The 20,839-nt window shown below is 40.0% G+C and overlaps 1 protein-coding gene across 1 annotated transcript in view; it reads left to right on the top strand.

The window, feature by feature from the left end:
• The window catches only part of MTMR12 (myotubularin related protein 12), a 31,832-nt gene that overhangs the window by 6,964 nt on the left and 4,029 nt on the right, over window positions 1-20,839 (top strand). The window contains exons 4-14 of the mRNA XM_014953875.1: window positions 221-293; window positions 1,510-1,640; window positions 5,109-5,202; window positions 7,630-7,753; window positions 8,940-9,015; window positions 10,781-10,887; window positions 13,055-13,179; window positions 16,226-16,304; window positions 17,786-17,856; window positions 18,913-19,085; window positions 19,802-19,969. Of these exons, the coding sequence (XP_014809361.1) occupies window positions 221-293; window positions 1,510-1,640; window positions 5,109-5,202; window positions 7,630-7,753; window positions 8,940-9,015; window positions 10,781-10,887; window positions 13,055-13,179; window positions 16,226-16,304; window positions 17,786-17,856; window positions 18,913-19,085; window positions 19,802-19,969 (1,221 nt within the window). The remainder of the gene's footprint in view (window positions 1-220; window positions 294-1,509; window positions 1,641-5,108; window positions 5,203-7,629; window positions 7,754-8,939; window positions 9,016-10,780; window positions 10,888-13,054; window positions 13,180-16,225; window positions 16,305-17,785; window positions 17,857-18,912; window positions 19,086-19,801; window positions 19,970-20,839) is intronic.

The raw sequence follows: 20,839 nt of genomic DNA, 5'->3' as shown, positions 1-20,839 counted from the left end.
CTATCTGCATTTCAAGTATGGCTGAGACACAGTTTATAAATTACACCTGTGCAACCTGCATCTGTCTGTATTTTAATAACTTTTCTTCACTGTTCTGCCTTACACAGCTTATAAGAAGTAATACTGATATCAAAATATGTATGGAATACATCTTTTACTTGTGAGAAAGTGCTACTGCGTAGTAAAGTGAGATTTCTAAGAATTTTTTTTCACATTCTAGGAGCCACAACTTAAGAATAAGATTGTAGGAGAAAACGACATAACCCTGCAATGTGTAGATCAAATCTATGGAGGTAAGTCAGCTTTCTCTTCATTTAACATACCTCACATTGAGTGTCTTATAGCGCTGATGCTTTTAGTTTATACTCATACCTCCTTTTCAGAAAACTGATGGAGTTGTCAACTAGGATTGGGCAGTCTGGAAAAAACAGCTGCAGTTGTATTTAATGATGAAATGACGATTTGAGATCTGTCAGAATCCAGTCTTGTCCCTCAAGGTTGTCAAAGCTACATCTTGGTTAAATATCTTGCAGGGACAGACAAAATAATTCCTTCAAAATGCCACGCAAAGAAGAGTGTAGTGTGAAAAGTCTGTGATTAAGATTGGTACACAACGACCCTCCAGTGTATCAGCTATAAGTATGGAGGTGTTCACTTCATTTGAGCCATAGTACTGCAGAGCAGTACAAGTACCAGATTCCCAAACTATATATTTTGTTTGTCTAAAGAAACTTTGGTTTATGAGATTTATAATGCTTTCAAAATATCAAAGGAGATGGGAAAACGAGGTTTTAATTTACAAGTAAATCAGTGAGTGTTTTGCAGCAGGGCTGGCAGGTATGGCTGTATTGCTAAAAAGGGTAAATGAGAATGGGGCTGGTAATTTGTACATAGTGGGGAGGGCTTTATTGAGAAGCCTGACTTTGGACTAGTGTTAAGACTATTAGGAGTATCCATGAATGGTGGTTTGGATTCATACAGGAGCGTCCTAGGGGGAGACTACTGGAAGCTGGTGCTAAGACACTGTTTAGTTTCACGTACAATAGCCTAGCTGGCAGCACTTGAAGTTGTGAAATGATACATCCTCAAACAGAAGTGAACGAAGGCCTCTCTTGGGGATTTTGTGGTGGTTAAAAAAAAAATAGGCTTTTTTAGGAACTTAAAATTATCTCAGTTGTTTGGGGACTTTCCCTTGGGCAAAACTACTAAATTATGTTCTTTATGCATCTCAGAACTTTGTACATCCTAGGCAGGCAGCATGTGAACAGAAAAAATGGCTGAGCAGCTGGCTTACTGCAAGTTTGGTTTCTACCTTGCAGGAAATAGTTTGAGTGGGTTTAAGAAAAAATTGAGTGTATGTCAGTCTGTGTTGTAGGATGCTTGTTTTGACTTGCTAAAACTTGGGCTTGAATTAGGTTCTTGAGAATTTGGAAAAGTCAAGCAGGGATAGCTGTACCAATTGATGTCAAAGTTCTTTTTGATATTTACTTAGACTTTCTAATTTTGCAGTTTATGATGAGAAAAAGAAACTTCTAACTGGACAATTGAGAAAATACCCAGAGAAGCTAATTATCTACTGTAAAGATCTTAGAGTATTTCATTTCTGCCTGAGATACACAAAAGAAGAAGAAGTGAAAAGAGTAAGTATAATAAATTAATTTGTGTGTCTTTAAGCTTAGTGTTGGGTATTTAGCTGTGGGGATGAGGAAAGGATGATATTCACCTGGAGAGATCCCTTTAAGTGTTTTCTGGTTGAGAGAGAAGATAAAAGACTTTGATTTCTAGCTAACCTTACTCACTAAACATTGCTATGTGTGGCAGTTAAAAAGATCAGATGCGCTGGCTCTTTGAAGAAAACTGGAGCTTGTGAGTACTATATGGAACTAGCTTCGGCTCAGGCAAAATTGCAAAGCTGTTCAATTTGTAATATGTAATTTTATTACACTTTAGATGTTTTTCTTTTTCGTATGAAAGCAGTTATTTTCATAGAATGGTTAGACTTGGAAGGGACCTTAAAGATCATTGAGTTCCAACCCCCCTGCCATGGGCAGGGACACCTCCCACTAGCCCAGGTTGCTCAAAGCCCCATCCAGCCTGGCCTTGAACCCCTCCAGGGATGGGGCAGCCACAGCTTCTCTGGGCAACCTGTTCCAGTGTCTCACCACCCTCACAGGAAAGAATTTCTTCCTGTTATCTGATCTAAATATCCCTTATCTCAGCTTAAAACCATTACCCCTTGTCCTATCATGATACTCCCTGATAAAGAGTCCTTTGCCAGCTCTCCTGTAGGCTCCCTTTAGGTACAGGCTTTTCAGGAAGGTCTCCCCAGAGCCTTCTCTTCTCCAGGCTGAACAATCCCAACTCTCTCAGCCTGTCTTCATAGGAGAGGTGTTCCAGCCCTCATAATCTTTGTGGTCCCCCTTTGGACTCACTCCAGCAGGTCCATGTCTTTACTGTCTGAGGGCTCCAGAGCTGGATGCAGTACTCCAGGTGGGGTCTCACGTGCGCAGAGTAGAGGGTAGAATCTACTTTGCCTTCTGGGCTGTGAGTTTGCTGGCTCACGGTGAGCTTCTCATTAACCAACATCCTCAAGTCTCCTCAGGGCTGTTCTTAATCCATTCTCCGCCCAGCCTGTATTTTGCTTAGGATTGCCTTGACCCACATGCAGGACCTTGCACTTGGCCTTGTTGAACTTCTTGAGGTTTGCACAGGCCCACCTCTCAAGGCTGTCCAGATCCCTCTGGATGGTATCCCTTCCCTCCAATGTGTCAACTGCTCCACACAGCTTGGTGTTGTTGGCAAATTTGCTGAGAGTGCACTCTATTCCACTATCCATGGCACCAGCAAAGATGTTAAACAGCACCAGTCCCAGTACTGACCTGAGAAACACCACTCGTCACTGCTTGCTACCCTGACGTCGAGCCACTGACTGCAACTCTTTGAGTATGGCCATCCAGCCAGTTCCTTATTCACTGCATGGTCCATCCATCAAATCATTGTCTCTCTAAATTAGAGGCAAGGATGTCAAGTGGGAGAGTGTGAAATGCTTTGCATAAGTCCAGGTAGATGAAGTCTGTTGCTTGCCCCTTATCTACCATGCTGTAACCTTATTGTAGAAGGCCACCAAATTTGTCAGGCACAATTTGTCTTTAGTGAAGCCATGTTGCCTGTCATCAATCACCTCCTTATTTTCCATGTGCCTTAGCAGAGTTTCCAGGAGGATCTGCTGCATGAGCTTCCCGGGCACAGAGGTGAGACCAACCAGCCTGTAGTTCCCCAGGTCTTCCTTTTTTCCCCTTTTTAAAAATGAGGGTTATTTTTCCCCTTCTCCAGTCAGTGGGAACTTCACCAGACTGCCACAACTTTTCAAATATCATGGATAGTGGCTTAGCACCTTCATCCACCAGTTCCCTCAGGACCTGCGGATGTATCTCATAGGGTTCTGTGGATTTCAGGTTCTTTAGATGGTCTCAAACTTGGTCGTCTCCTACAGTGGGAGGTTCTTCATCCTCCCAGTCGCTGCCTTCACCTTCTGTGATCTGGGTGGTGTGGCTAGAGTGCTAGCTGGTGAAGACCAAGGCAAAAAGGTCATTGAGCACCTTGGTCTTGTCCATGTTCCAGGTGACTAGGTCTGTCATTTCCTTCTGGAGAGGGACCACATTTTCCCTAGTCTTCCTTTTATCACTGATGTACCTATAGAAGCTTTTCTTGTTGCCCTTGACATGCCTGGCCAGATTTTACTCTACCTGGGCTTTAGCTTTCCTGACCTGATCCCTGGCTGCTCAGTTTCTCTGTGTTCCTCTTAGGCTGCTGGTACTTGCTTCCGCCTTCTGTAGGGCGCCTTCTTCTGTTTCAGGCTGTCCAGGAGTTCCTTGTTCATCCACGCAGTCTTCCTGGTGTTTTTCACTTCCTCTTTGTTGTTTGTCTTTTCTTTTCTTTCTTTCCCTTTAATCCTGAACCATAAGCTCTTGGTGGGCTCCTCATCCGTCCTCCCCAGGTGGAGCTCCATGCACTCCAGCTGGTCATTGACATAGAGGGCGACACCCCCTCCTCCTCTCCCATGTCTATCCTTCCATCCTGTATCCTCCCATTCCAACACTCCAGTCATGGGAGCCATCCCACTAGGAGTCATCTGTCATGCCAGTAAGATACCCCTGCAGGCATGCACACATCTCTAACTCCTCTTTTGCTACGTGCATTTGCATAGAGGCATTTAAGTTGGGTCCCTGATGACTTTCTGGTAACTCAAGTTCTTTTGTGTTGCTGTTTAACCCCAGCTGGCAGCTAGAACCACACAGCTGCTCTCTCACTTCCCCCAGTCGCGATGGGGGAGAGGATCAGAAGAGTAACAGTGAGGAAAAACTTGTGGGAAGAGATGAAGACAGTTTAATAGGTAGAGCACAAACCGTGCACGCAAGCAAAGTAAAACAAGGAGTTAATTCACTGCTTCCCATGGGCAGGCAGGTGTTCAGCCATCCCCAGGAAAGCAGGGCTCCATCACATGTAATGGGTCCTTGGGAAGACAGACACCGTAACTCCCCCTTCTTTTTCCCCCCGGTTTTATATGCTGAGCATGATGTCACATGGCATGGAATATCCCCTTGGTCAGTTGGGGTCAGCTGTCCTGGCTGTGTCCCCTCCCAGCTTCTGGTGTTCCCCCAGTCTGCTTGCTGGTGGGGCAGTATGAGGAGCACAAAAGGCCTTGAGAGCTTAGTAGCAACCAAAACCACCAGCGCACTATCAAAAGTATTTCTTATCCCAAATCCAAAACGTAGCACTATGCCAGCTGCTAGTAAGAGAGTTAACTCTACCCCAACTGAAGCCATGACATTTTCACAGGTTAATCTGAACGCCAAACTAGGACCTACCTACCCTTATTTAAATAATAAGAGTAATTCTTGAACTTGTACAATACTTCTCACTTAACCACGTAGATACAGTATTTTGCAGACAATGGAGAAAGCTTTCTAAAAGTCAGTTTTCAGATGCTGGGGGTAGAACCTGTTGAACAGTTTTGTTTAAAACCTGTGGGGGGTGGTGGTGGTGTGAAAAAATCTTTTTTACGCTGACGGTCTGTGTTTCATTATTAATTTTTCATCCTTCCCTAGATCGTCAGTGGCATAGTTCATCATAGCCAGACTCCTAAGCTGCTTAAACGCTTGTTTCTGTTCTCTTACGCATCAGCAGCCCCAAACTATACAGGTAAATGTTTTTTCTGTTTTTGATTCGTAGTTTTTGCATACTGTTAGTTCCTTCAGCAGCCTGGGACACTTAGTAGCTGAGTTTGTGCTTGGCTTATGTCTCTGCCCTGCTGGCAGATAGCCTCAGAAGATTCATTATTCTCTTGTTACATGTTGTGACTTGTTGCTAAAAATCTCTAAATTGTTTACTGTTGATTTCTGTGTCACACAGTATAGTTGCACAGAAATTTTCCAAGCAAGAGTAGCATCACTGGCTTGGAAACTTACTGTGATCAATATGTGCAAATGCTTTTCATGTGTTTCTGACTAGAGTGCTCTCATCTAGAAAATATTTTGCTTATTTTATCAATGCATTTTTCCTGTACTGTTGCAGTGAACCAAACTTCCTGCTCTTAATTCTTAAATTATTACATTTTTGGTGGCATCTGACAGAAAGTATTTCCCTTTTTGCTCTTATTTGCAAGCGATCTGCTTCTCCTAGGCAACTGCAAAAAAAAAAAAAGCACAGGTTTGCATAGCAAGATTCCAGTAGACATCTGACTTCCTCTTATAGCTAACTTGTTACGTAATCTTCCCACTTGATCAAGCTTAGCTGAATAATATAGTAAGCTGCAAAATTCAGGATAAAAAGTTGTCAGTGCACTTTCTAGCATTTCACAGCTTAGACTTCAACTGAAATAATAGCACTGTTTTGAATTAGGAACCTGATTCTTGGTGCCCCAGGAACACCCGTTCCTTTCACAGAGGAAAGTTTTGATGCACCCAAGGTATTAACTGGACACTTACCAAAACACGTCAAGTAATTACAGATCATTGAGGTTAGAAGAAACCTCTGGAGATCATCTAGTCATGTTGCTGTCTATCTGCCCCTGTTTAGAGTAGGGTTAAGTACAACAAGCTTACCAGGGTCATGTCCACTTGGGCTTTTAATATCTGCAAGGATTGAGACTTCACAATCTCCCTAGACACACCATTTCATTAGTTGACCATCCTTATAGTGAAAAAGTTTATTTTTATGTTTACATAGGATTTGCTGTAGTTCAGCTTGTGTACACTGCCTTTTGTCAAGTCACTGGATACCACTGAGTCAAAATCCATCTTCTTTAAACCCCTCCCCTGCTTCTGCCCCCAGCCAGGTGTTTATACACACTGGAAAGATTTCTTGTCCCTCTGAACCCCTACTGAGACTTCTTTTCTCCAGGCTGAATGATCACAGCTCTCTGTCTTTCCTCATACCAGATGCTTTAAACCCTTAATGATTTTAACGGGCCTTCACTGGACTTGGTCCAGCAGGCCTGTGCCTGTCTTCTACTGGGGAGCCCAGCACTGGACCCAGCACTCCAGGCATGGCCTCACTGGTGCTGAGCTGAGAACAACCGACTCACTCAGCCTGTAGGCAATGGCTTTCCTAATGCAGCCCAAGCATACCTTGTCTGCCTTTGCTTGCTCAGGTAGTTTCTGCAGACTTCATCTCAAACTGGTGTTCAGTTTAAACTACAAACATCAGAAAGACCGTAAGTTTTTTCAGGTAGAGGCTAAGCAAGTGTGGGGGAAACCTAGTCTTTATAGCAACTCTGAAGTGTTGTGCCATAATTCTTTCATATTTTAATAACTATCTTCAATAATAGATGCTTAGATCTCATTCTTATGAAGATGTTACAGGAGAGACCAAGCAGACTTTAGAAATTGGGGTTTATGCCTCTTATAGTCTCATACTCTTGGAATCGTAACTCATCCCTTAGAGCTCGTTAATAATGTTCTGTTTCCAACTGTAAATCCAACCTTATCATCTTACAGTGGAGAGTTTCAATTTGCCGTTGTATCTTCTGTGGTAATTCTAGCTCTCTTTGGTTTTTCAGTATTAGCTAGTGTTGCAGGATACTTAATACTGTTGCTGAGTTGGCTTGACAGAAGTACAGGAAAAGTTCTCAGTTAAAATGATTGCATTCCTCCAATCAATTTTCTGCTCTTATGAAGTGCCCAAAATGTTCTATTCAGTCCAAAAGACCTGTCTGTGATGAAAGAGCAAACTTTAAATGAAATGCAATATCTGAATTGCAGGAAGGCTTTTGGTAGGACTGTTAATTCTACATGTAGGTCTCTATTACCAGATGCCAGTCAGCTACGCTATCATACAATGGTATTTGCTGCACAGCATCCTGGGTTTTAGGCTCGATTTGAGGACAGCCCAATTGTGTAGAAGTTCTGTAAGAGATTATTAGTTAAAGCCGTATTTGACAGAAGATGTGTTTTTAAAGATCAGACAGGCATAGTGTTGCACAAAGGCATTTTATCTTTGACACGCGGCTTTCCATACACGAGAGGTTTGTCTTGCTTACTTTAATGAAAACTAACTACTTGATTTAGGGATGCTTTCATGTTAGAATTCCTGGTACTCTGCAAAGTTAACATTATTGATGTCTGACAGATGGAAGAAACCAGACTGTGATGTTTGATACTCTTGAGGACTGGCGTGATGAGTTGGAGCGGACCAAAGGGAATGTGAAATACAAAGCAGTGACTATCAATGAAGGCTACAGAGTTTCTGAAAAGTAAGCTTGCCCTGGTTAATAGTGAACTTCAGACATATATCTCATGAAGATTTGCAAAAATCAGTGCTACCTTTGATGCTGAGCATCAGTTGTTAGAGTTTTTCTAGGAGCTGGTTTCCATTTTGGTGCATGGCATACTTTGATTTGAGACCTCAGGAAGTCATCTACATAATCCCCGTTCAAGCAGGGTTAACTTCAATATTAGGTTAGGCTACTCAGGACCTTGGTCAGTTAAGCTTTGAGTGTCTGTAGGGGTGGAGAATAGCACCTTAAAATGGCATAGAAAATTTGTAGCTCTGGCACCTATGCTTTTGTCATACTTACTGGTTAGCACGACGTTTTGTTAGTCCTGGATGTCTACTCCGGCAGAATTTGAATTTACATGCACGATGAGATTTGCTGTTGTTTTAGTTGGGGAGGCTGGGTGGGGAAAGATTAACTAGTTTAAAGTGTATCTGCAGAATGTGCTGATGAAAGTTAAGTTGCGTTGCCTTTAGTGGTAGGTTAGAGGTGTATAATTATCCCAGTAGTATCTATTGATGAATCCTTTAGGATGTACTCAAGGCTTTTTGTACTACTGATGTTTAATAGTCAAATCCTAGAAGGTTTGACAGACTTTGGAAACAAACACCAGTTTTTCAAAATAGTCATTAACTACTTATTCTAGAACTCTGTCTTGAGAGACCCAAGCTGAGCTGAAGTACTTTTCTTTTCTTCTGTGTGCCTTGAACATAAATAGCATTGGCTGATACTGAAATTCGTGATATATTAAATTATATCCTTGTATTGTGATGCAAACTGCTTGCAAGGCATGGAAATGGAGCTAGTTATCTAATAGTACAAAGGTATCTTTTGAAACAACGAAAAGTTAGAGTACCAAGGCAGTCTTAGCTATCAGTCTTGGATGTTATAATTAAATGTAGGACTTAATGGCAGCCTTGGAAAGGCAGGGTTATGTTGCAGTGAAAATAATGAGCATCTCAAGATCGGAAGAAAATATCTGATCCAGTTGAAAATAAAAGGCGGGTGTTGAGGACAGTATAATTATCTAGTAGAAGAGATTATTGTAGCTGTAAGAGTGAAAATATAATTAGCATATGGGCTAAAACACCATCATTAAAAGGAGCTTGGAGATGTTTCTTTGTTCAGTTTTTAAGTGCAAGAAACTCTTTTTCTGTTATCTTAGGCTGCCTTTGTATTTTGTTGTTCCCATATGCGTTTCTGAAGAGAGTATCTTGAAGTATGAAGGCAGAGGCATTCCTGTAAGTATATATGCATTGCTGAGGGTAAGAAATCTTATTGAGAAGGCATAATTTCAACGAGCACTTCAGATGTTACTGCATATGATATTTAGAACTTATTTTCAACCGCTCGTGCTTATACCTAGTCACCTACAGAAGGGGAAATAGCTGCTGGAAGAAGAGGTGCTTAAAGTATTCTATGTTCCCCTTAAACAGTGTGAAACAAAATGGAGGTTCACAGCCCCCATTTAGTTATATCAGGTGTTTATTGTCCTATAGTCTTCATATACTGCTAGTCTGCCTATCCTCCAGTCTGTTTTTCTTGAGAGTGAGTACTGACTGCTGTCTAGCTGGGCAGGATATAGGGCTTGAAATGCTGTTTGGATATTGCAGTGAAGATCATGAATGTGCAGATGTAATTGAATGCCTTCAGCTGCCTGGCTTGGGTACAGGTAAGTAGTTTGGCTGTGGTAGCCTTGCTGAAAAACTAGTTCTGCCAGTCTCAACAGAAAATTAAGCTAAAGATACTGTGTTGCACCCTGTAGCAAGCTGGATTTGGCTTTCTGGTTGGTACCACAATTTAAGAACCATTAAGACAGAGTAGACAGAAGCAGGGGGCAAAGTAACCTCACTTATGAGCCCTTACGCTAGTTGCTGCATGACTGTCAAGATTGCCAAGGAAAACCATATTTACTTCATGCTCTTAAATTGAGTTCATGGAGAAGACAGTGATGTCCTGTCCTGCCCAAATTGTCCTTTCAGATAGTGAAGTTCAAAATAGTTTGGTTCACTTTTTCTCAGTCAACCAGACAAATTACCGTGAATGTTACACAGAAACAGAAGTGATTTTTTTTTTTTTTTTTTTTTTTTTTTTTTTTTTTTTAATTAAATTGCATTTTGCATTGTTCAGAGTCCTTATGGAACTCTTATAATTATTTCCAAATCCATTTGGGAAGCTACAGTCAAAATAGCTTGTCCATATTAAATCAGTTTGAGATGGCAGTGGAAGGGCAACGTAGTTGCTTTTTCCACTCTTGATGAGTGTACCCTTCTCAGTTGTACCTCTTGGCTACTGTAAAATGGTAGCAGAACTTTAACTTCTTGATTTGGCTGGTCTAAAATTCCTGATGAAAATGAGTCTGACTCCCAGGTTCAAAGCAAGTTTGAAGATCAGCTTGACACCATCAAGCAGTAGGTGTGAGTCAAGAAATTATGTGTAAAGGGAAGTAAGAAGCTTTGAGGACTGACTTGCTACAAAGAATGCCTGTTAACTACACAATCTGATTTAGTTGTGGAGTTCTTGTTTAATGTCTTATTTTAAGCCTAGATGACCCTTTATGCGTACCTCACATGGAAAGACAAAACAGTGTATCTGATGTGAGTTATCTCAAGGTTGAACTGTAAGAAAAATGCTACTCTTTGGGGAGAAACTCATGGCTAATATATATGAGTTACAAGAGCCATCTTGCTGGGGCATATCTTAATATGGCCATAGACATTTTGACGTCATCTATTGAGAAAGTAATGTTCTGATATAATCTGACATTTTACATTTACTTGTGCTTATATAAACCTTAAAACTTGCAATTGATAACACAGTGTGTTGAGGCATGTAGTTTTGGTGCGGATGTAGAAGTTTGCTTCTGCTGGTGGGCTCGTTGAATGCACAGAAAATTCAGTAAAGCACAGCATAGAGAAATTTCTTGTAATCACTCAGTCACTTGAGCAAATACTTCATATGGGACAGTTTACCAACTTTTATCACCTGGTAAATGTCTTTCTGCAGATTTGGTGTTGGTCTTGCCATAATGGTGCTGCTCTTCTCAAAATGTCTGCATTTCCCAAAGAACAGGATGACAGCACTTCACAAACGCAAAAAGCCTTCTTGGATGGGTCAGTAATAGCTATTCTGTCCACAACACTTTGCTTGGTATGGACCTTGCTTCTCTTTTTCTATATATGCTGTATCTTTAAGCTTGCACGCATCAGGAAACAAGTTCTAGATTTAAAAGTAGTTTCGCTAGTGGAATGGGGTTAAGCCCTTAGCCTAACCACATTGGTCAATTGTGCAGGACTGTAACATCACTGAAGGCTTATTTGCGGACATTCGTGTGTATATATGTGTATCTCAGATGAATCTCTGCACAATCTGTGGCTTGTTATTAGATAAAGCAGCACCAAAGCCCGTAGGTCTGAAGTACAGTTAGAGTAGCATCAGCTGATGGGCTCAGTTGTGTTTTCAAGAAAGAGAAGTCTAGATTCCGCTCTAAAGATGAATTTGCAAGCTGAGTTTTACATCTCTGAACTCAATGTTGTCTTCTCAGAACAAGAATTGTGTTCTTAAATGAGTTTATCTGAAGTGACCAAAAACGACTGAGACAATCTAGCAGTTCAGTACCGCTACTTTCAGATGCAGCAGCAGACAGTGTTTTGTTTCAGTTGAGGTAGTGAGCTGAATTAGCTCAGCAATCTGAAAAATGCCAAAGTTAACATATGGGGAAGAGCACAGCTGCCTGGCTGAGAGCTACAGCAACGACTTGCTGCTCTTTTTTTTTTTTTTCTTGGCTTTTTTTTAAGCTGTTGGATGTCCTGGAGAGAACTTCTCTCTTATCAGTGAGCTGTTAGATCAGGCTCCTGTGCACAGCTTGTGCTGCTTCACCATTAGCTCCTTTTCTCTTTGTAGAATAGATAGAGAACCTGTTAATCCCACAGAACTAACAGAAAATAGCTTGATTAGGCTCTTAAAACCTCTTTTGTTTTTAAAATTTATTATAGTTGCCCAGGAAAGGCTTTGGACCCTTCCTGCAGATTCTCTAGTGTTTCTCTCTTGAAATGGGGAAGTTTACATGACTTCCAGCGCTTTTTAATGCTGTTTCTTAATATGAAAGTAAAACTAGCAGTAAACTGTAACAAGGTATCAACTGATATTTTGATCCCTTGTCTAGCACCATGTGGACTTGGGTCAGTGTGGGTGGTTTTCTTTGCTATAAGGTACTGGTGGTTAACCACTAATATTTAAAAATACATCTACAGGCTGTCCACAGGGGTGTGTTAACGTAACAGTAGTCTGAACTCAAGCACACAGCAGATGTTTACAATTAACAGCTTCTTTTATTGAAAAAGCTGCTTAGAGCCAAATGTTATAGTACAAATTGTTTGCCTCAACTTGGAGGAAGTATTGTAACTGACAAATAATTGCCTTGCCTCAGTTGTCTTGTCTGATGCCTCTCCCGGTAGGTCTAGTAACCTGCATTTCTGATGTGGACTCCTCGCTTAAAGCAGGCTTCTGTCCTACAGCTTACGGAAAACAAAGTACTCTGTCCTCTCTGGGCAAGTGCCCGCAAGCCTTCATGTCTGAAATACAAGATAGAGCAGCTTTTCACAAATCTTGACAATAAAATGTCAGCATGACAACAGAGGTATTTACTAAGCTGATACTCTGAGCTCTGGAGGCTGAATGAAAGGGGGCTTCTGGGTTCAAACTGAACCTTCATCTGTCTTGGGGAAAAAAAATTAGCAGGAACTTAGGAAGTAAAAGGCATGTATGCTGTCTTGTTTGAGTCCAAATTGTTTCTTCTTTCTCGTGTGTTTCATTAGCAGACTTGACAGCTAGGTATTAGAATGTAATTTGGTTGGTAAAAGTCAAGAAAAATAGTGTCTGCTGGGAGGTTTGGGTATTTCTATCCATCTCTTCTTCTGGATTCACCTCTAAATAAGCCTGCTAACAAAGTAATTTTGGTGTGTCTAGTGAAGACAACACTGAAGAAGCAGTAGTAAAAAACAACTAGTGCTTGTAATATTCATAACTGCACAAATATGCATGGATATAATTTTACTGGCATAACAGTTAAGAGCAGTAAAACCTTTCATAAGCTTGGAGGCAAGCTTCCAGCCAGTACTTAAACGTTCATGGAAGCCATTAGCTTTCCAGGATGTATATCTTCTGGTCTTACAGCTGTTTCCCAAACCATGCCTATTAACTTTGTCTTCAGTGATAATTGTTGGCACATTATTTTACTTACGGAGCAGAAGGCTTTAATCTCTTGATGATTTGATTTAGAATCTATAAGACAATTTGCAAAGCTCCCTATGAACTGCTGAAGACGGATGACTTGTCAAGCAGCCTTCCATCTCTGCAGGATATCCAGACTGCATACACAAGATTTAAACAGCTGTTTTTGATAGGTAAGTCAAACTTTAAAAGTAGTGTCTTGGCTTTGAAGTGACTGAGATGCCAAGGATAACAATGCTGGTTTATGTCTCATGAATGCAGTCCTTATCTTGATTGGTGTCTTGCTTTTGAGGGTGGTTAAGAGCAGACTTTTAAACATGTAACTGAAGACTGTGCTTATGACTGGCATGTTAATGGAGATTTGAAGTTCTTAAACGTACTACCTCTTGCTAAGCATTTGCAGTATCTGAAAACTACTTTTAAAGAGAGTGACTATGGAGTTTAAATGTTAGTTGGAATACACTAGGGATTTTTCAGTGTTCTGTGATGCATTGAAATTAAATGTTAAGTGTTAACCTTTTAAGGCTTTGTGCTATGTTAAGAGTTGAGGCTAAATGCCAATTAATTTTTGCCTTTGTTACAAACTAATCACATTTCAAAACATAGGAAGAGTGAGCTTGCTTAAAATTCTGTCTGTAGCTGTAAGACTAAAACATGATTGCTGTAAATAGTAAATCCACTTGAAAGGAGTAAAAATGAGAGCCATGTGAAAGTATAATATAGGCTTTTAGACTTTTTTTCTGGGAGTCCTTAACTGTTTTGCTGTCATGAAACAGTACTTTGACCTCGCATCTAGTCATGGAAAATGCACCACACCACCTTGCAACTGTGCAGTGTGCCATTGGGCTGTTTTGGACAGTGGGTCTTCTACAGGATAACGAGGGTAAATGTTGCTATAACCTCTCTGGTGGTATGCTGAACACTGGAGCTGTGGCTGTTGATGTTGGATGTAACTGAACTGGCCAGCATCGAGGAACTATATATTTGCAGTCTAGCCTACATCCAGTATCCAAGTCCTGTTGTTATTGTGCGTGGAGTTTAGCTGGTAAGTTGATATTGATTGCAAAATACTATGAATGCTCTTTTGGTAACAATATCAGGTACAGTCTAAAGAGAAGTCTGAAAGATATGAGGTATTTGCTAAAGCTTCACATTGAGGATTTTATCCAGAATACACTGTCAAATCCACAGTGAATCTTAGTAGTTAAAAATAATTACCTATATTTTAATGTAGCTTCTGATAACTTACCTTCCTATAGGAAAAAGGCCAAAAGTTCCTATAGGAAAAAGGCCAAAGCTTGAATTTAAGTCATTTAACATCTCTCAGGAAATACTGCATATTTCAGTGGTATAATTGTGTCATTGTCTTACATTATTTGAAGTAAAATTGAATATGTTAAAACTGCATTCCAGTAAGTGTTTCTGAATATTGCGCTATGCGCTAGCAGTCTGAGAAAAATCATTCAGGTAACTTTTTGCTCAAGTATTAAGATCTTGCAGGAATTGACTACCTTACTACTATTTTTCAAAGTCTGAACACATTAACCACTATTGTTGTTCTATATGTGCCTAGTTAATTTGATTTATGTAACTTGGTTGGACTGAATTTTAGGAAAGCAAAATTCCAGCTGTTCAAGGAGTTAGTCCATGGGATCCCCTAGGAAACTGCCCTCAAGGAGCAGAACCAAGCTGGTAGATCTTTAAGGATGCGTTTCACAGAGCACAAGATCTCTTGATCCCCAGGTGTAAGGAATCAGGAAAGGAAGGCAAGAGACTAGCATGGATGAGTTGGGAGCTGCTGGACAAACTAAAGGACAAGAAGGAAATGCAGGGACAGGTTGTCCTGGAGAGGTTTTACAGACAGTGCCCAGTTGTGCAGGAATGGGGTCAGGAAGGCCCTGTTGGAGCAGGTCTAGAGGAGGCCACAAAAATCATCATAGGGCTGGAACACCTCTCCTATGAGGACAGGCTGAAAGAATTGAGATTGTTCAGCCTGGAGAAAAGGAGGCTTCAGGGAGACCTTACAGCAGCCTTCCTGTACTTAAAGGGGGCCTACAGGAAAGATGGGGACAAACTTCTTAGCAGGGCCTGTAGGAATAGGACAAAAGTAATGGCTTCAAATTAAAATAGGGAAGATTGAGACCAGATATAAGGAATAAAGTTTTTCCACTAAGGGTGGTGAAACTTTGGACCAGGTTCACCAGAGAGGTGGTAGATGTCCCATCCCTGGAAACATTCCAGGTCAGGTTGGATGGGGCTTTGCGCAACCTGATCTAGTTGAAGATGTCCCTACTCCTTGCAGGGGATTGGAGTGGATGACCTTTAAAGGTCCCTTCCAACCCAAAATATTCTATGGTTCTATGAAAAGTTATACAGAAACATGTGGAATTGAAGCTGTTGGGAAAGCGTAGGGAAGGAGAGAAGTGTGGTTTATCTCAGTTGTTTCACAGTAGTAGAACTGGACAACCACTTAGTGGTTTGTGTCTTATGCAGGAAAGGTAATCTACTCTGGTTTTAATTGACAGCATCAGCTTTCCAGTTTCTGAATACTGGCTTTGATAGAAATAAAAGCAATAGAGATTTACATTGCATTTAAAAAGCTACAAAAATCCTAGTGAAATTCATAAGAGTTTAATGACTTTGTGGTATTGTACTTGGCCTCATGGTTTATCTTAGCTATTCCCTTTCTGATGTATTTTAATGCCTATTCAGCTGTAGTGAAAGCTGTTTAAAACCTTTTTGAGGTAGTCTTACATTCCATAAATTTGTGTAACCTCCTTCTAAAAACCATATGTGTTTCTGGCTTCAATGGTAATGACTTTCAAAATCCAGTCTCATTATGTTAAGCTATATAAAGCTTATAAGGTCATACTTTAGGGTCAAGGCAACTGGAATTTGGAAGAACCATTGCCTTTGGTTAAACTTTGTTACTTTTCCTTTCCCATTTTGTCAACAGATTTATTTACTGTTTGGTCGCTGTGAACCTACATCATATATTTTCCAAAAGCTTGTGGTGCTATAAAACTTAACTGGTGTTTGTAGGACTGCTTCACTTCCTCACTTACAAGGTGTTGATGTTAACAGTGACTAGAATTTACTTGCTCCTTAGAATTGGTTGTTTTCTAACAGTTTATAACTGAAGAGTAACACAATGGATGGCTGTTAATTAGCACTACATATATTTGAGTAAACCAATTTTTGGTTCTCGTGTTTTTGCAGATAACAGTACAGACTTCTGGGCAACTGATGTGAAATGGTTTTCATTACTGGAGAGCACAAACTGGCTGGAGATAATCAGGTTTGCTATATCTGTAATTTTCTGGGTTTGAAGTTGTTGTTAAATGCATTTGTAGTGGGTTTTCTAGCTAGTTTCTTGAAAAATGATGACGTTCTTCACCTCCAGTATGAAAGAAAATTAAGACAGACTTATGGTCCCATTTATATATCCTATTTCTACAACTTGAGACAGTTATTTTTATAGTGCAGGCTTGTAGAAGAATCCTGTTTTGTTTCTTGCATGAAACCTATTCCGTGTCTCTGACTAGCCTTGCCGTTCTTCTCTGTACTCTCTACTTCTGTAATATCCTTTAGGACGGGATGAACTGCAGTATTCAAGATATTAGCCCACCATTAGTAGTTCTCAGTTTTGTCCCCTTCCTCTCCTGATTGTTCCTCAAGTTCTTTTTTCTTCTCTCAGCAGTCCACAGTAAGTGTTGGAATGGTGTTGGCTAACTTAAGGCTTGTTGTAGTGGAATGTTGAGGGGTTTTACTTGTTTTCAGTGTTACTTTGTGCTAGCTCTGTTGTCTGCCAATTTATTCTGTGATCAGCTTGTTACTGTGAAGTGCTTCTGCAGTCAGCTTGAGTTCTTGAAATTACTCATTCCTTAATCCAGAATTTATAAGTATGTTGAATGGGAGGTTGTAGTGAAGATTGTATGTTGAGAAATGTGTTGATATAACCAAGATCACAAGTAGTTTAAAGTAAATGGCAGCCCAAGTTCCTCTCCTTACGTTGTTTTGAGTCTGGTCATTTCCATACTTTGATCCAGTTCTTCCTGGATCAGTGTGTTCTTGGCTCTTGCAGTTAGTAGGAATGCCTTCTCAGCTATTCTAGATGCTAGAACAAAGAATCTGACAACTCCACACTTACACAGTAAGCTGTCAGCTGCTATTAGTGACCTAAGCAGTTGCAAGAATCCTAATATGTATGCAAGCTTTTGCTGAAAGTAACTGACTTTTATGAAGAGTTAGAAACTGATGTTACATCTGGTTTTATGTGATCTTTAATTCTACGTGGTCTTCCTTGTGTAATGTTTATCTCAAAAAAATTTTGTCTTCATGTTTACAAGATCTGATTGCTGATCCTTCCCTCTGCCTCTTAAAACCATATTATGGGAGAAATGTAGTAGATTAGAACATAAGTGTAGTGGTGTTGACTCTTTCCAGGATAAAGATCTGGCTCTTAGCAACTGTAACGCTTCAGTGTGTGTGTGTGATGGCTGCTATTGATCCAGAATAAAGTATTGTACTACAGATGTACAAAGATAACAACTGTGAATGCATGACCAATGGCCAAATAAAGATACCTCTTGAAAGTTTGCTCTTGAGGCTAAACAGTTCTTCATTTACACAAGTTGAGCATGGGTTTTGTGGTTTTAGAGTGCTAGTCAAGTTTCAGTAGTATGACATTCTAGCCTCTTTTGGAGGAAACTAGTGTGAGAAACTTAACAGTAAAAATGCTATGAAAATGTTCACTTATCTTTTCCTGTACCACAACAGGCGAGTCTTGAAGAAAGCAATAGAAGTTGCTGAGTGTCTGGAAAGACAGCATACAAACGTTCTCCTTATAGGTAAGAATTAATGGGATTATCCTATTATTTTTTTTAGGTCTTTTGAATTTATTTAGATGTAGCTTAAGGTGTATGTATATAATTACAGTAGAGGCTGGTAAACTTCATAGAGTACTCAAGTACCAGACACCTAAATCTCTCACACTCATGGAAATGTTAAAAAACCATGACAAGCATAGTTCCAGAGTGTGAGAAATATCTTGTGAATTAGAAAGCTGCCAATAAATTGTCAGGAGAGTCGTGCTACCTCTTTTTTATGCATTCCTGTTTCCTAACTTATTTTTTTTAAAGGTCTACTAGAACTTTTACTGTACTTCAGGAATGTGGGCGGATGCACCTACACAAAGAACCTGGAGCATGAAAACTTTCTGAAAGGATGTTTTTGTGTTGTAGATGCACACTGAATACTATGTAGTCTCTTTGTTAAAAATGCATGAAAGGATACACTTACTCTATACATCTTGAGCAGGTTTTCTTAGACCGAGTGAAGTAATCACATGGAAAACCAAACTCAATGTTAACCATTAAGCTATTTTTGGATTAGTAATTTGGTTGTTTGGGTTTTTTTTCTACACACTGCCATTTGAGAAACCTAACATGGGAAAGAGATGTTTCTAGAAGGCACCTGTAGGGTGAAAGAATGCATGTTGCACGAGGAGGCAGCTTCACACCTTGTGAAAAGGTGCACACAGGGTAGGAAGGGTAAGGGCAGATAGCTGGACTGGTAGCACAGGGAGCATAGGAGCAGTAAGTGCATTGCGGGAGACTGAGGGGCATAGGCATCAAAGCTATAGTAGTAAAAGCTTGGATTTTACAGGCTTTATTGTCAAAGTATTATCCTAGTGTAAGTGTACAAGACACCTTACAGTTTTACGAAGGGAAGTATTGGAAACATGGTTTCACTTCTTTCTGGTGGTATAACACGTGCAAGAAATTGTGTGGTTCTCTGATCTTGAAATACAGTTTTGTCTATGTGAAGCTAGCAATACTTTGCTTTCTTACCCAAAGTTTTAGGAATGGCTTAGTAGACAATATCGTTTCTGTTCTCTTCTGTAGAAGAGAGCGCGACTGATCTGTGCTGTGTAATCTCTACTTTGGTGCAAGTGATGATGGATTCATACAGCAGAACAAAGTCAGGGTTTCAGAGCCTTATTCAGAAGGAGTGGGTAGTTGGAGGACATGGCTTTTTGGATCGTTGTAACCACTTACATAAAAGCGACAAAGAAGAGGTATGATATTTATTGCTTTCCTTACTATTTAAAGTTTACTTGGCAAAAGGAGGGATTTAGATGTTAGTCTAGAAGTTCCAATTACTCTGAGGATCTTTTATGTTTTGTTTTATGGGTTGACGTTTCGTACAGTGCCACTATTTTTGCTGTTTAGAATTCAGCAATGTCTTTATAACTAAAGGGAACACCCATTCAATCTTGGAGTATCTCATGTTCTTATAAACTGTGTTAGATGGTGGTAGTGTCCATAGAAATAACTCAAGTGAATGGCTTGTTCTTGTCATATTTAGGGTTTAACTTTATACTGTCTTGCTAAACTTCGCAGCCTCCCCTCTCCATTTTTATTTATATTTTGAGAATAGATCGGATTTCTGTACAGAATGGAAATCATACCTGTAAACTGACTAATCAAGAATTACTATGAACTAGTTTTGCTTTGCCAACTTTAAAAGTCTGCATAGCAACAACTTTCGTAGCAAGGTAATATATGCAAATTCAGGTTAGAAGGTGTTCACCTCTTTTGTCAACAATTGCCCAAAGGTAGCTCCGATGATACTACTTCAGAGTTCAGCCAAAGCCAGGGGCAGCAGTTCTGCAGTTAACCAGATTGGTTTCCTTAAGATTTGTATTTGGAGACACTAAATTTTATAAAATAAGTAGTCTGCATAGTAGAACGTATTTTTTTCTGAAACTGATGCAATATTTTATTTACTTAGGCTCCTGTTTTTCTGCTCCTACTAAATTGTGTTTGGCAGTTGGTACAGCAGTATCCTCCAGCATTTGAGTTCACAGAAACTTACTTAACTGTCTTGTCAGACAGCCTCTATGTGCCTATTTTTAGCACTTTCTTCTTCAACTCACAACATCAAAAAGACACTAACACGGTAAGGGTTTCTTACTTTGTTGATGCAATATGTTGGAGAACAGGTTTGAACAATAACCAGGAAAAAAAAAATCCCTAGCAGCAGGTTTTTCCATACTTAATGGAAGGGTGGTGCCTTAAAGGGTGAATGAGTGCAACTTTGCATGTAATGAGTCAAGTTTAGGACGTAAGAGTTTATGATGATAAAAAAAAATAACTCAGGAATATATTACTTCTAATGTGTAGCTTTAGGTTCATGTTTATTGCTGTCCTGTGAAGACGGAACTCCTTAACCTAAGAGGAATATTGTGCTGTCCTGGAGGATAGGTTATCTACAAAATTCTTGTACAGTGTATTGTGTTGTATTCCAAAATCAACATTTCCTTAATGTTGATTTACATTGACTTCATGATTTTCTCTAGCCTAAGAAACTGGAAGCAATAGGGATATCCTCAGCAAGACTGCACAGACTTAAAAAAAAAATAAAAATGGTGAAGATTGCTGTCTTGCATTTCAATAAAACATTGATCATAGAAGTTAAACTGGTAGCACTGCGTAACTTCTGGAGTTTGGAGAGATTTATTCTGCAGTCCTAACAAGTACCCTGTGTTTGACAAATTCGGGTGTCTATCTCCTGCCCAATTTTCAAAACTTTGTTTTTTCCTCAGATGATTTAATCATATTTTCAACTGGGAAAGCCCTTTTTGGTGCTAATTGCACTGCATAAATGAAATACTGCCTGACATTATAGGGAATAACATAGATAGCCTTTGTGTCTGTACTTACTTGCATCTAATAATGTTATTTAGCTACTGAATACATAGAAACCATGAGTGGTGTTGCAAGTCTGTGGCCTCTTTTGTGAAAAGCCTGTTTTTTAATTTCACTTTGA

Source organism: Calidris pugnax, unplaced genomic scaffold (assembly GCF_001431845.1).
Source record: "Calidris pugnax isolate Ruff unplaced genomic scaffold, ASM143184v1 scaffold178, whole genome shotgun sequence".
In the NCBI taxonomy this organism is placed as follows: domain Eukaryota; kingdom Metazoa; phylum Chordata; class Aves; order Charadriiformes; family Scolopacidae; genus Calidris; species Calidris pugnax.
The sequence above is the reverse complement of the archived record's forward strand: the minus strand, read 5'-3'. Positions and strand labels throughout refer to the sequence as shown.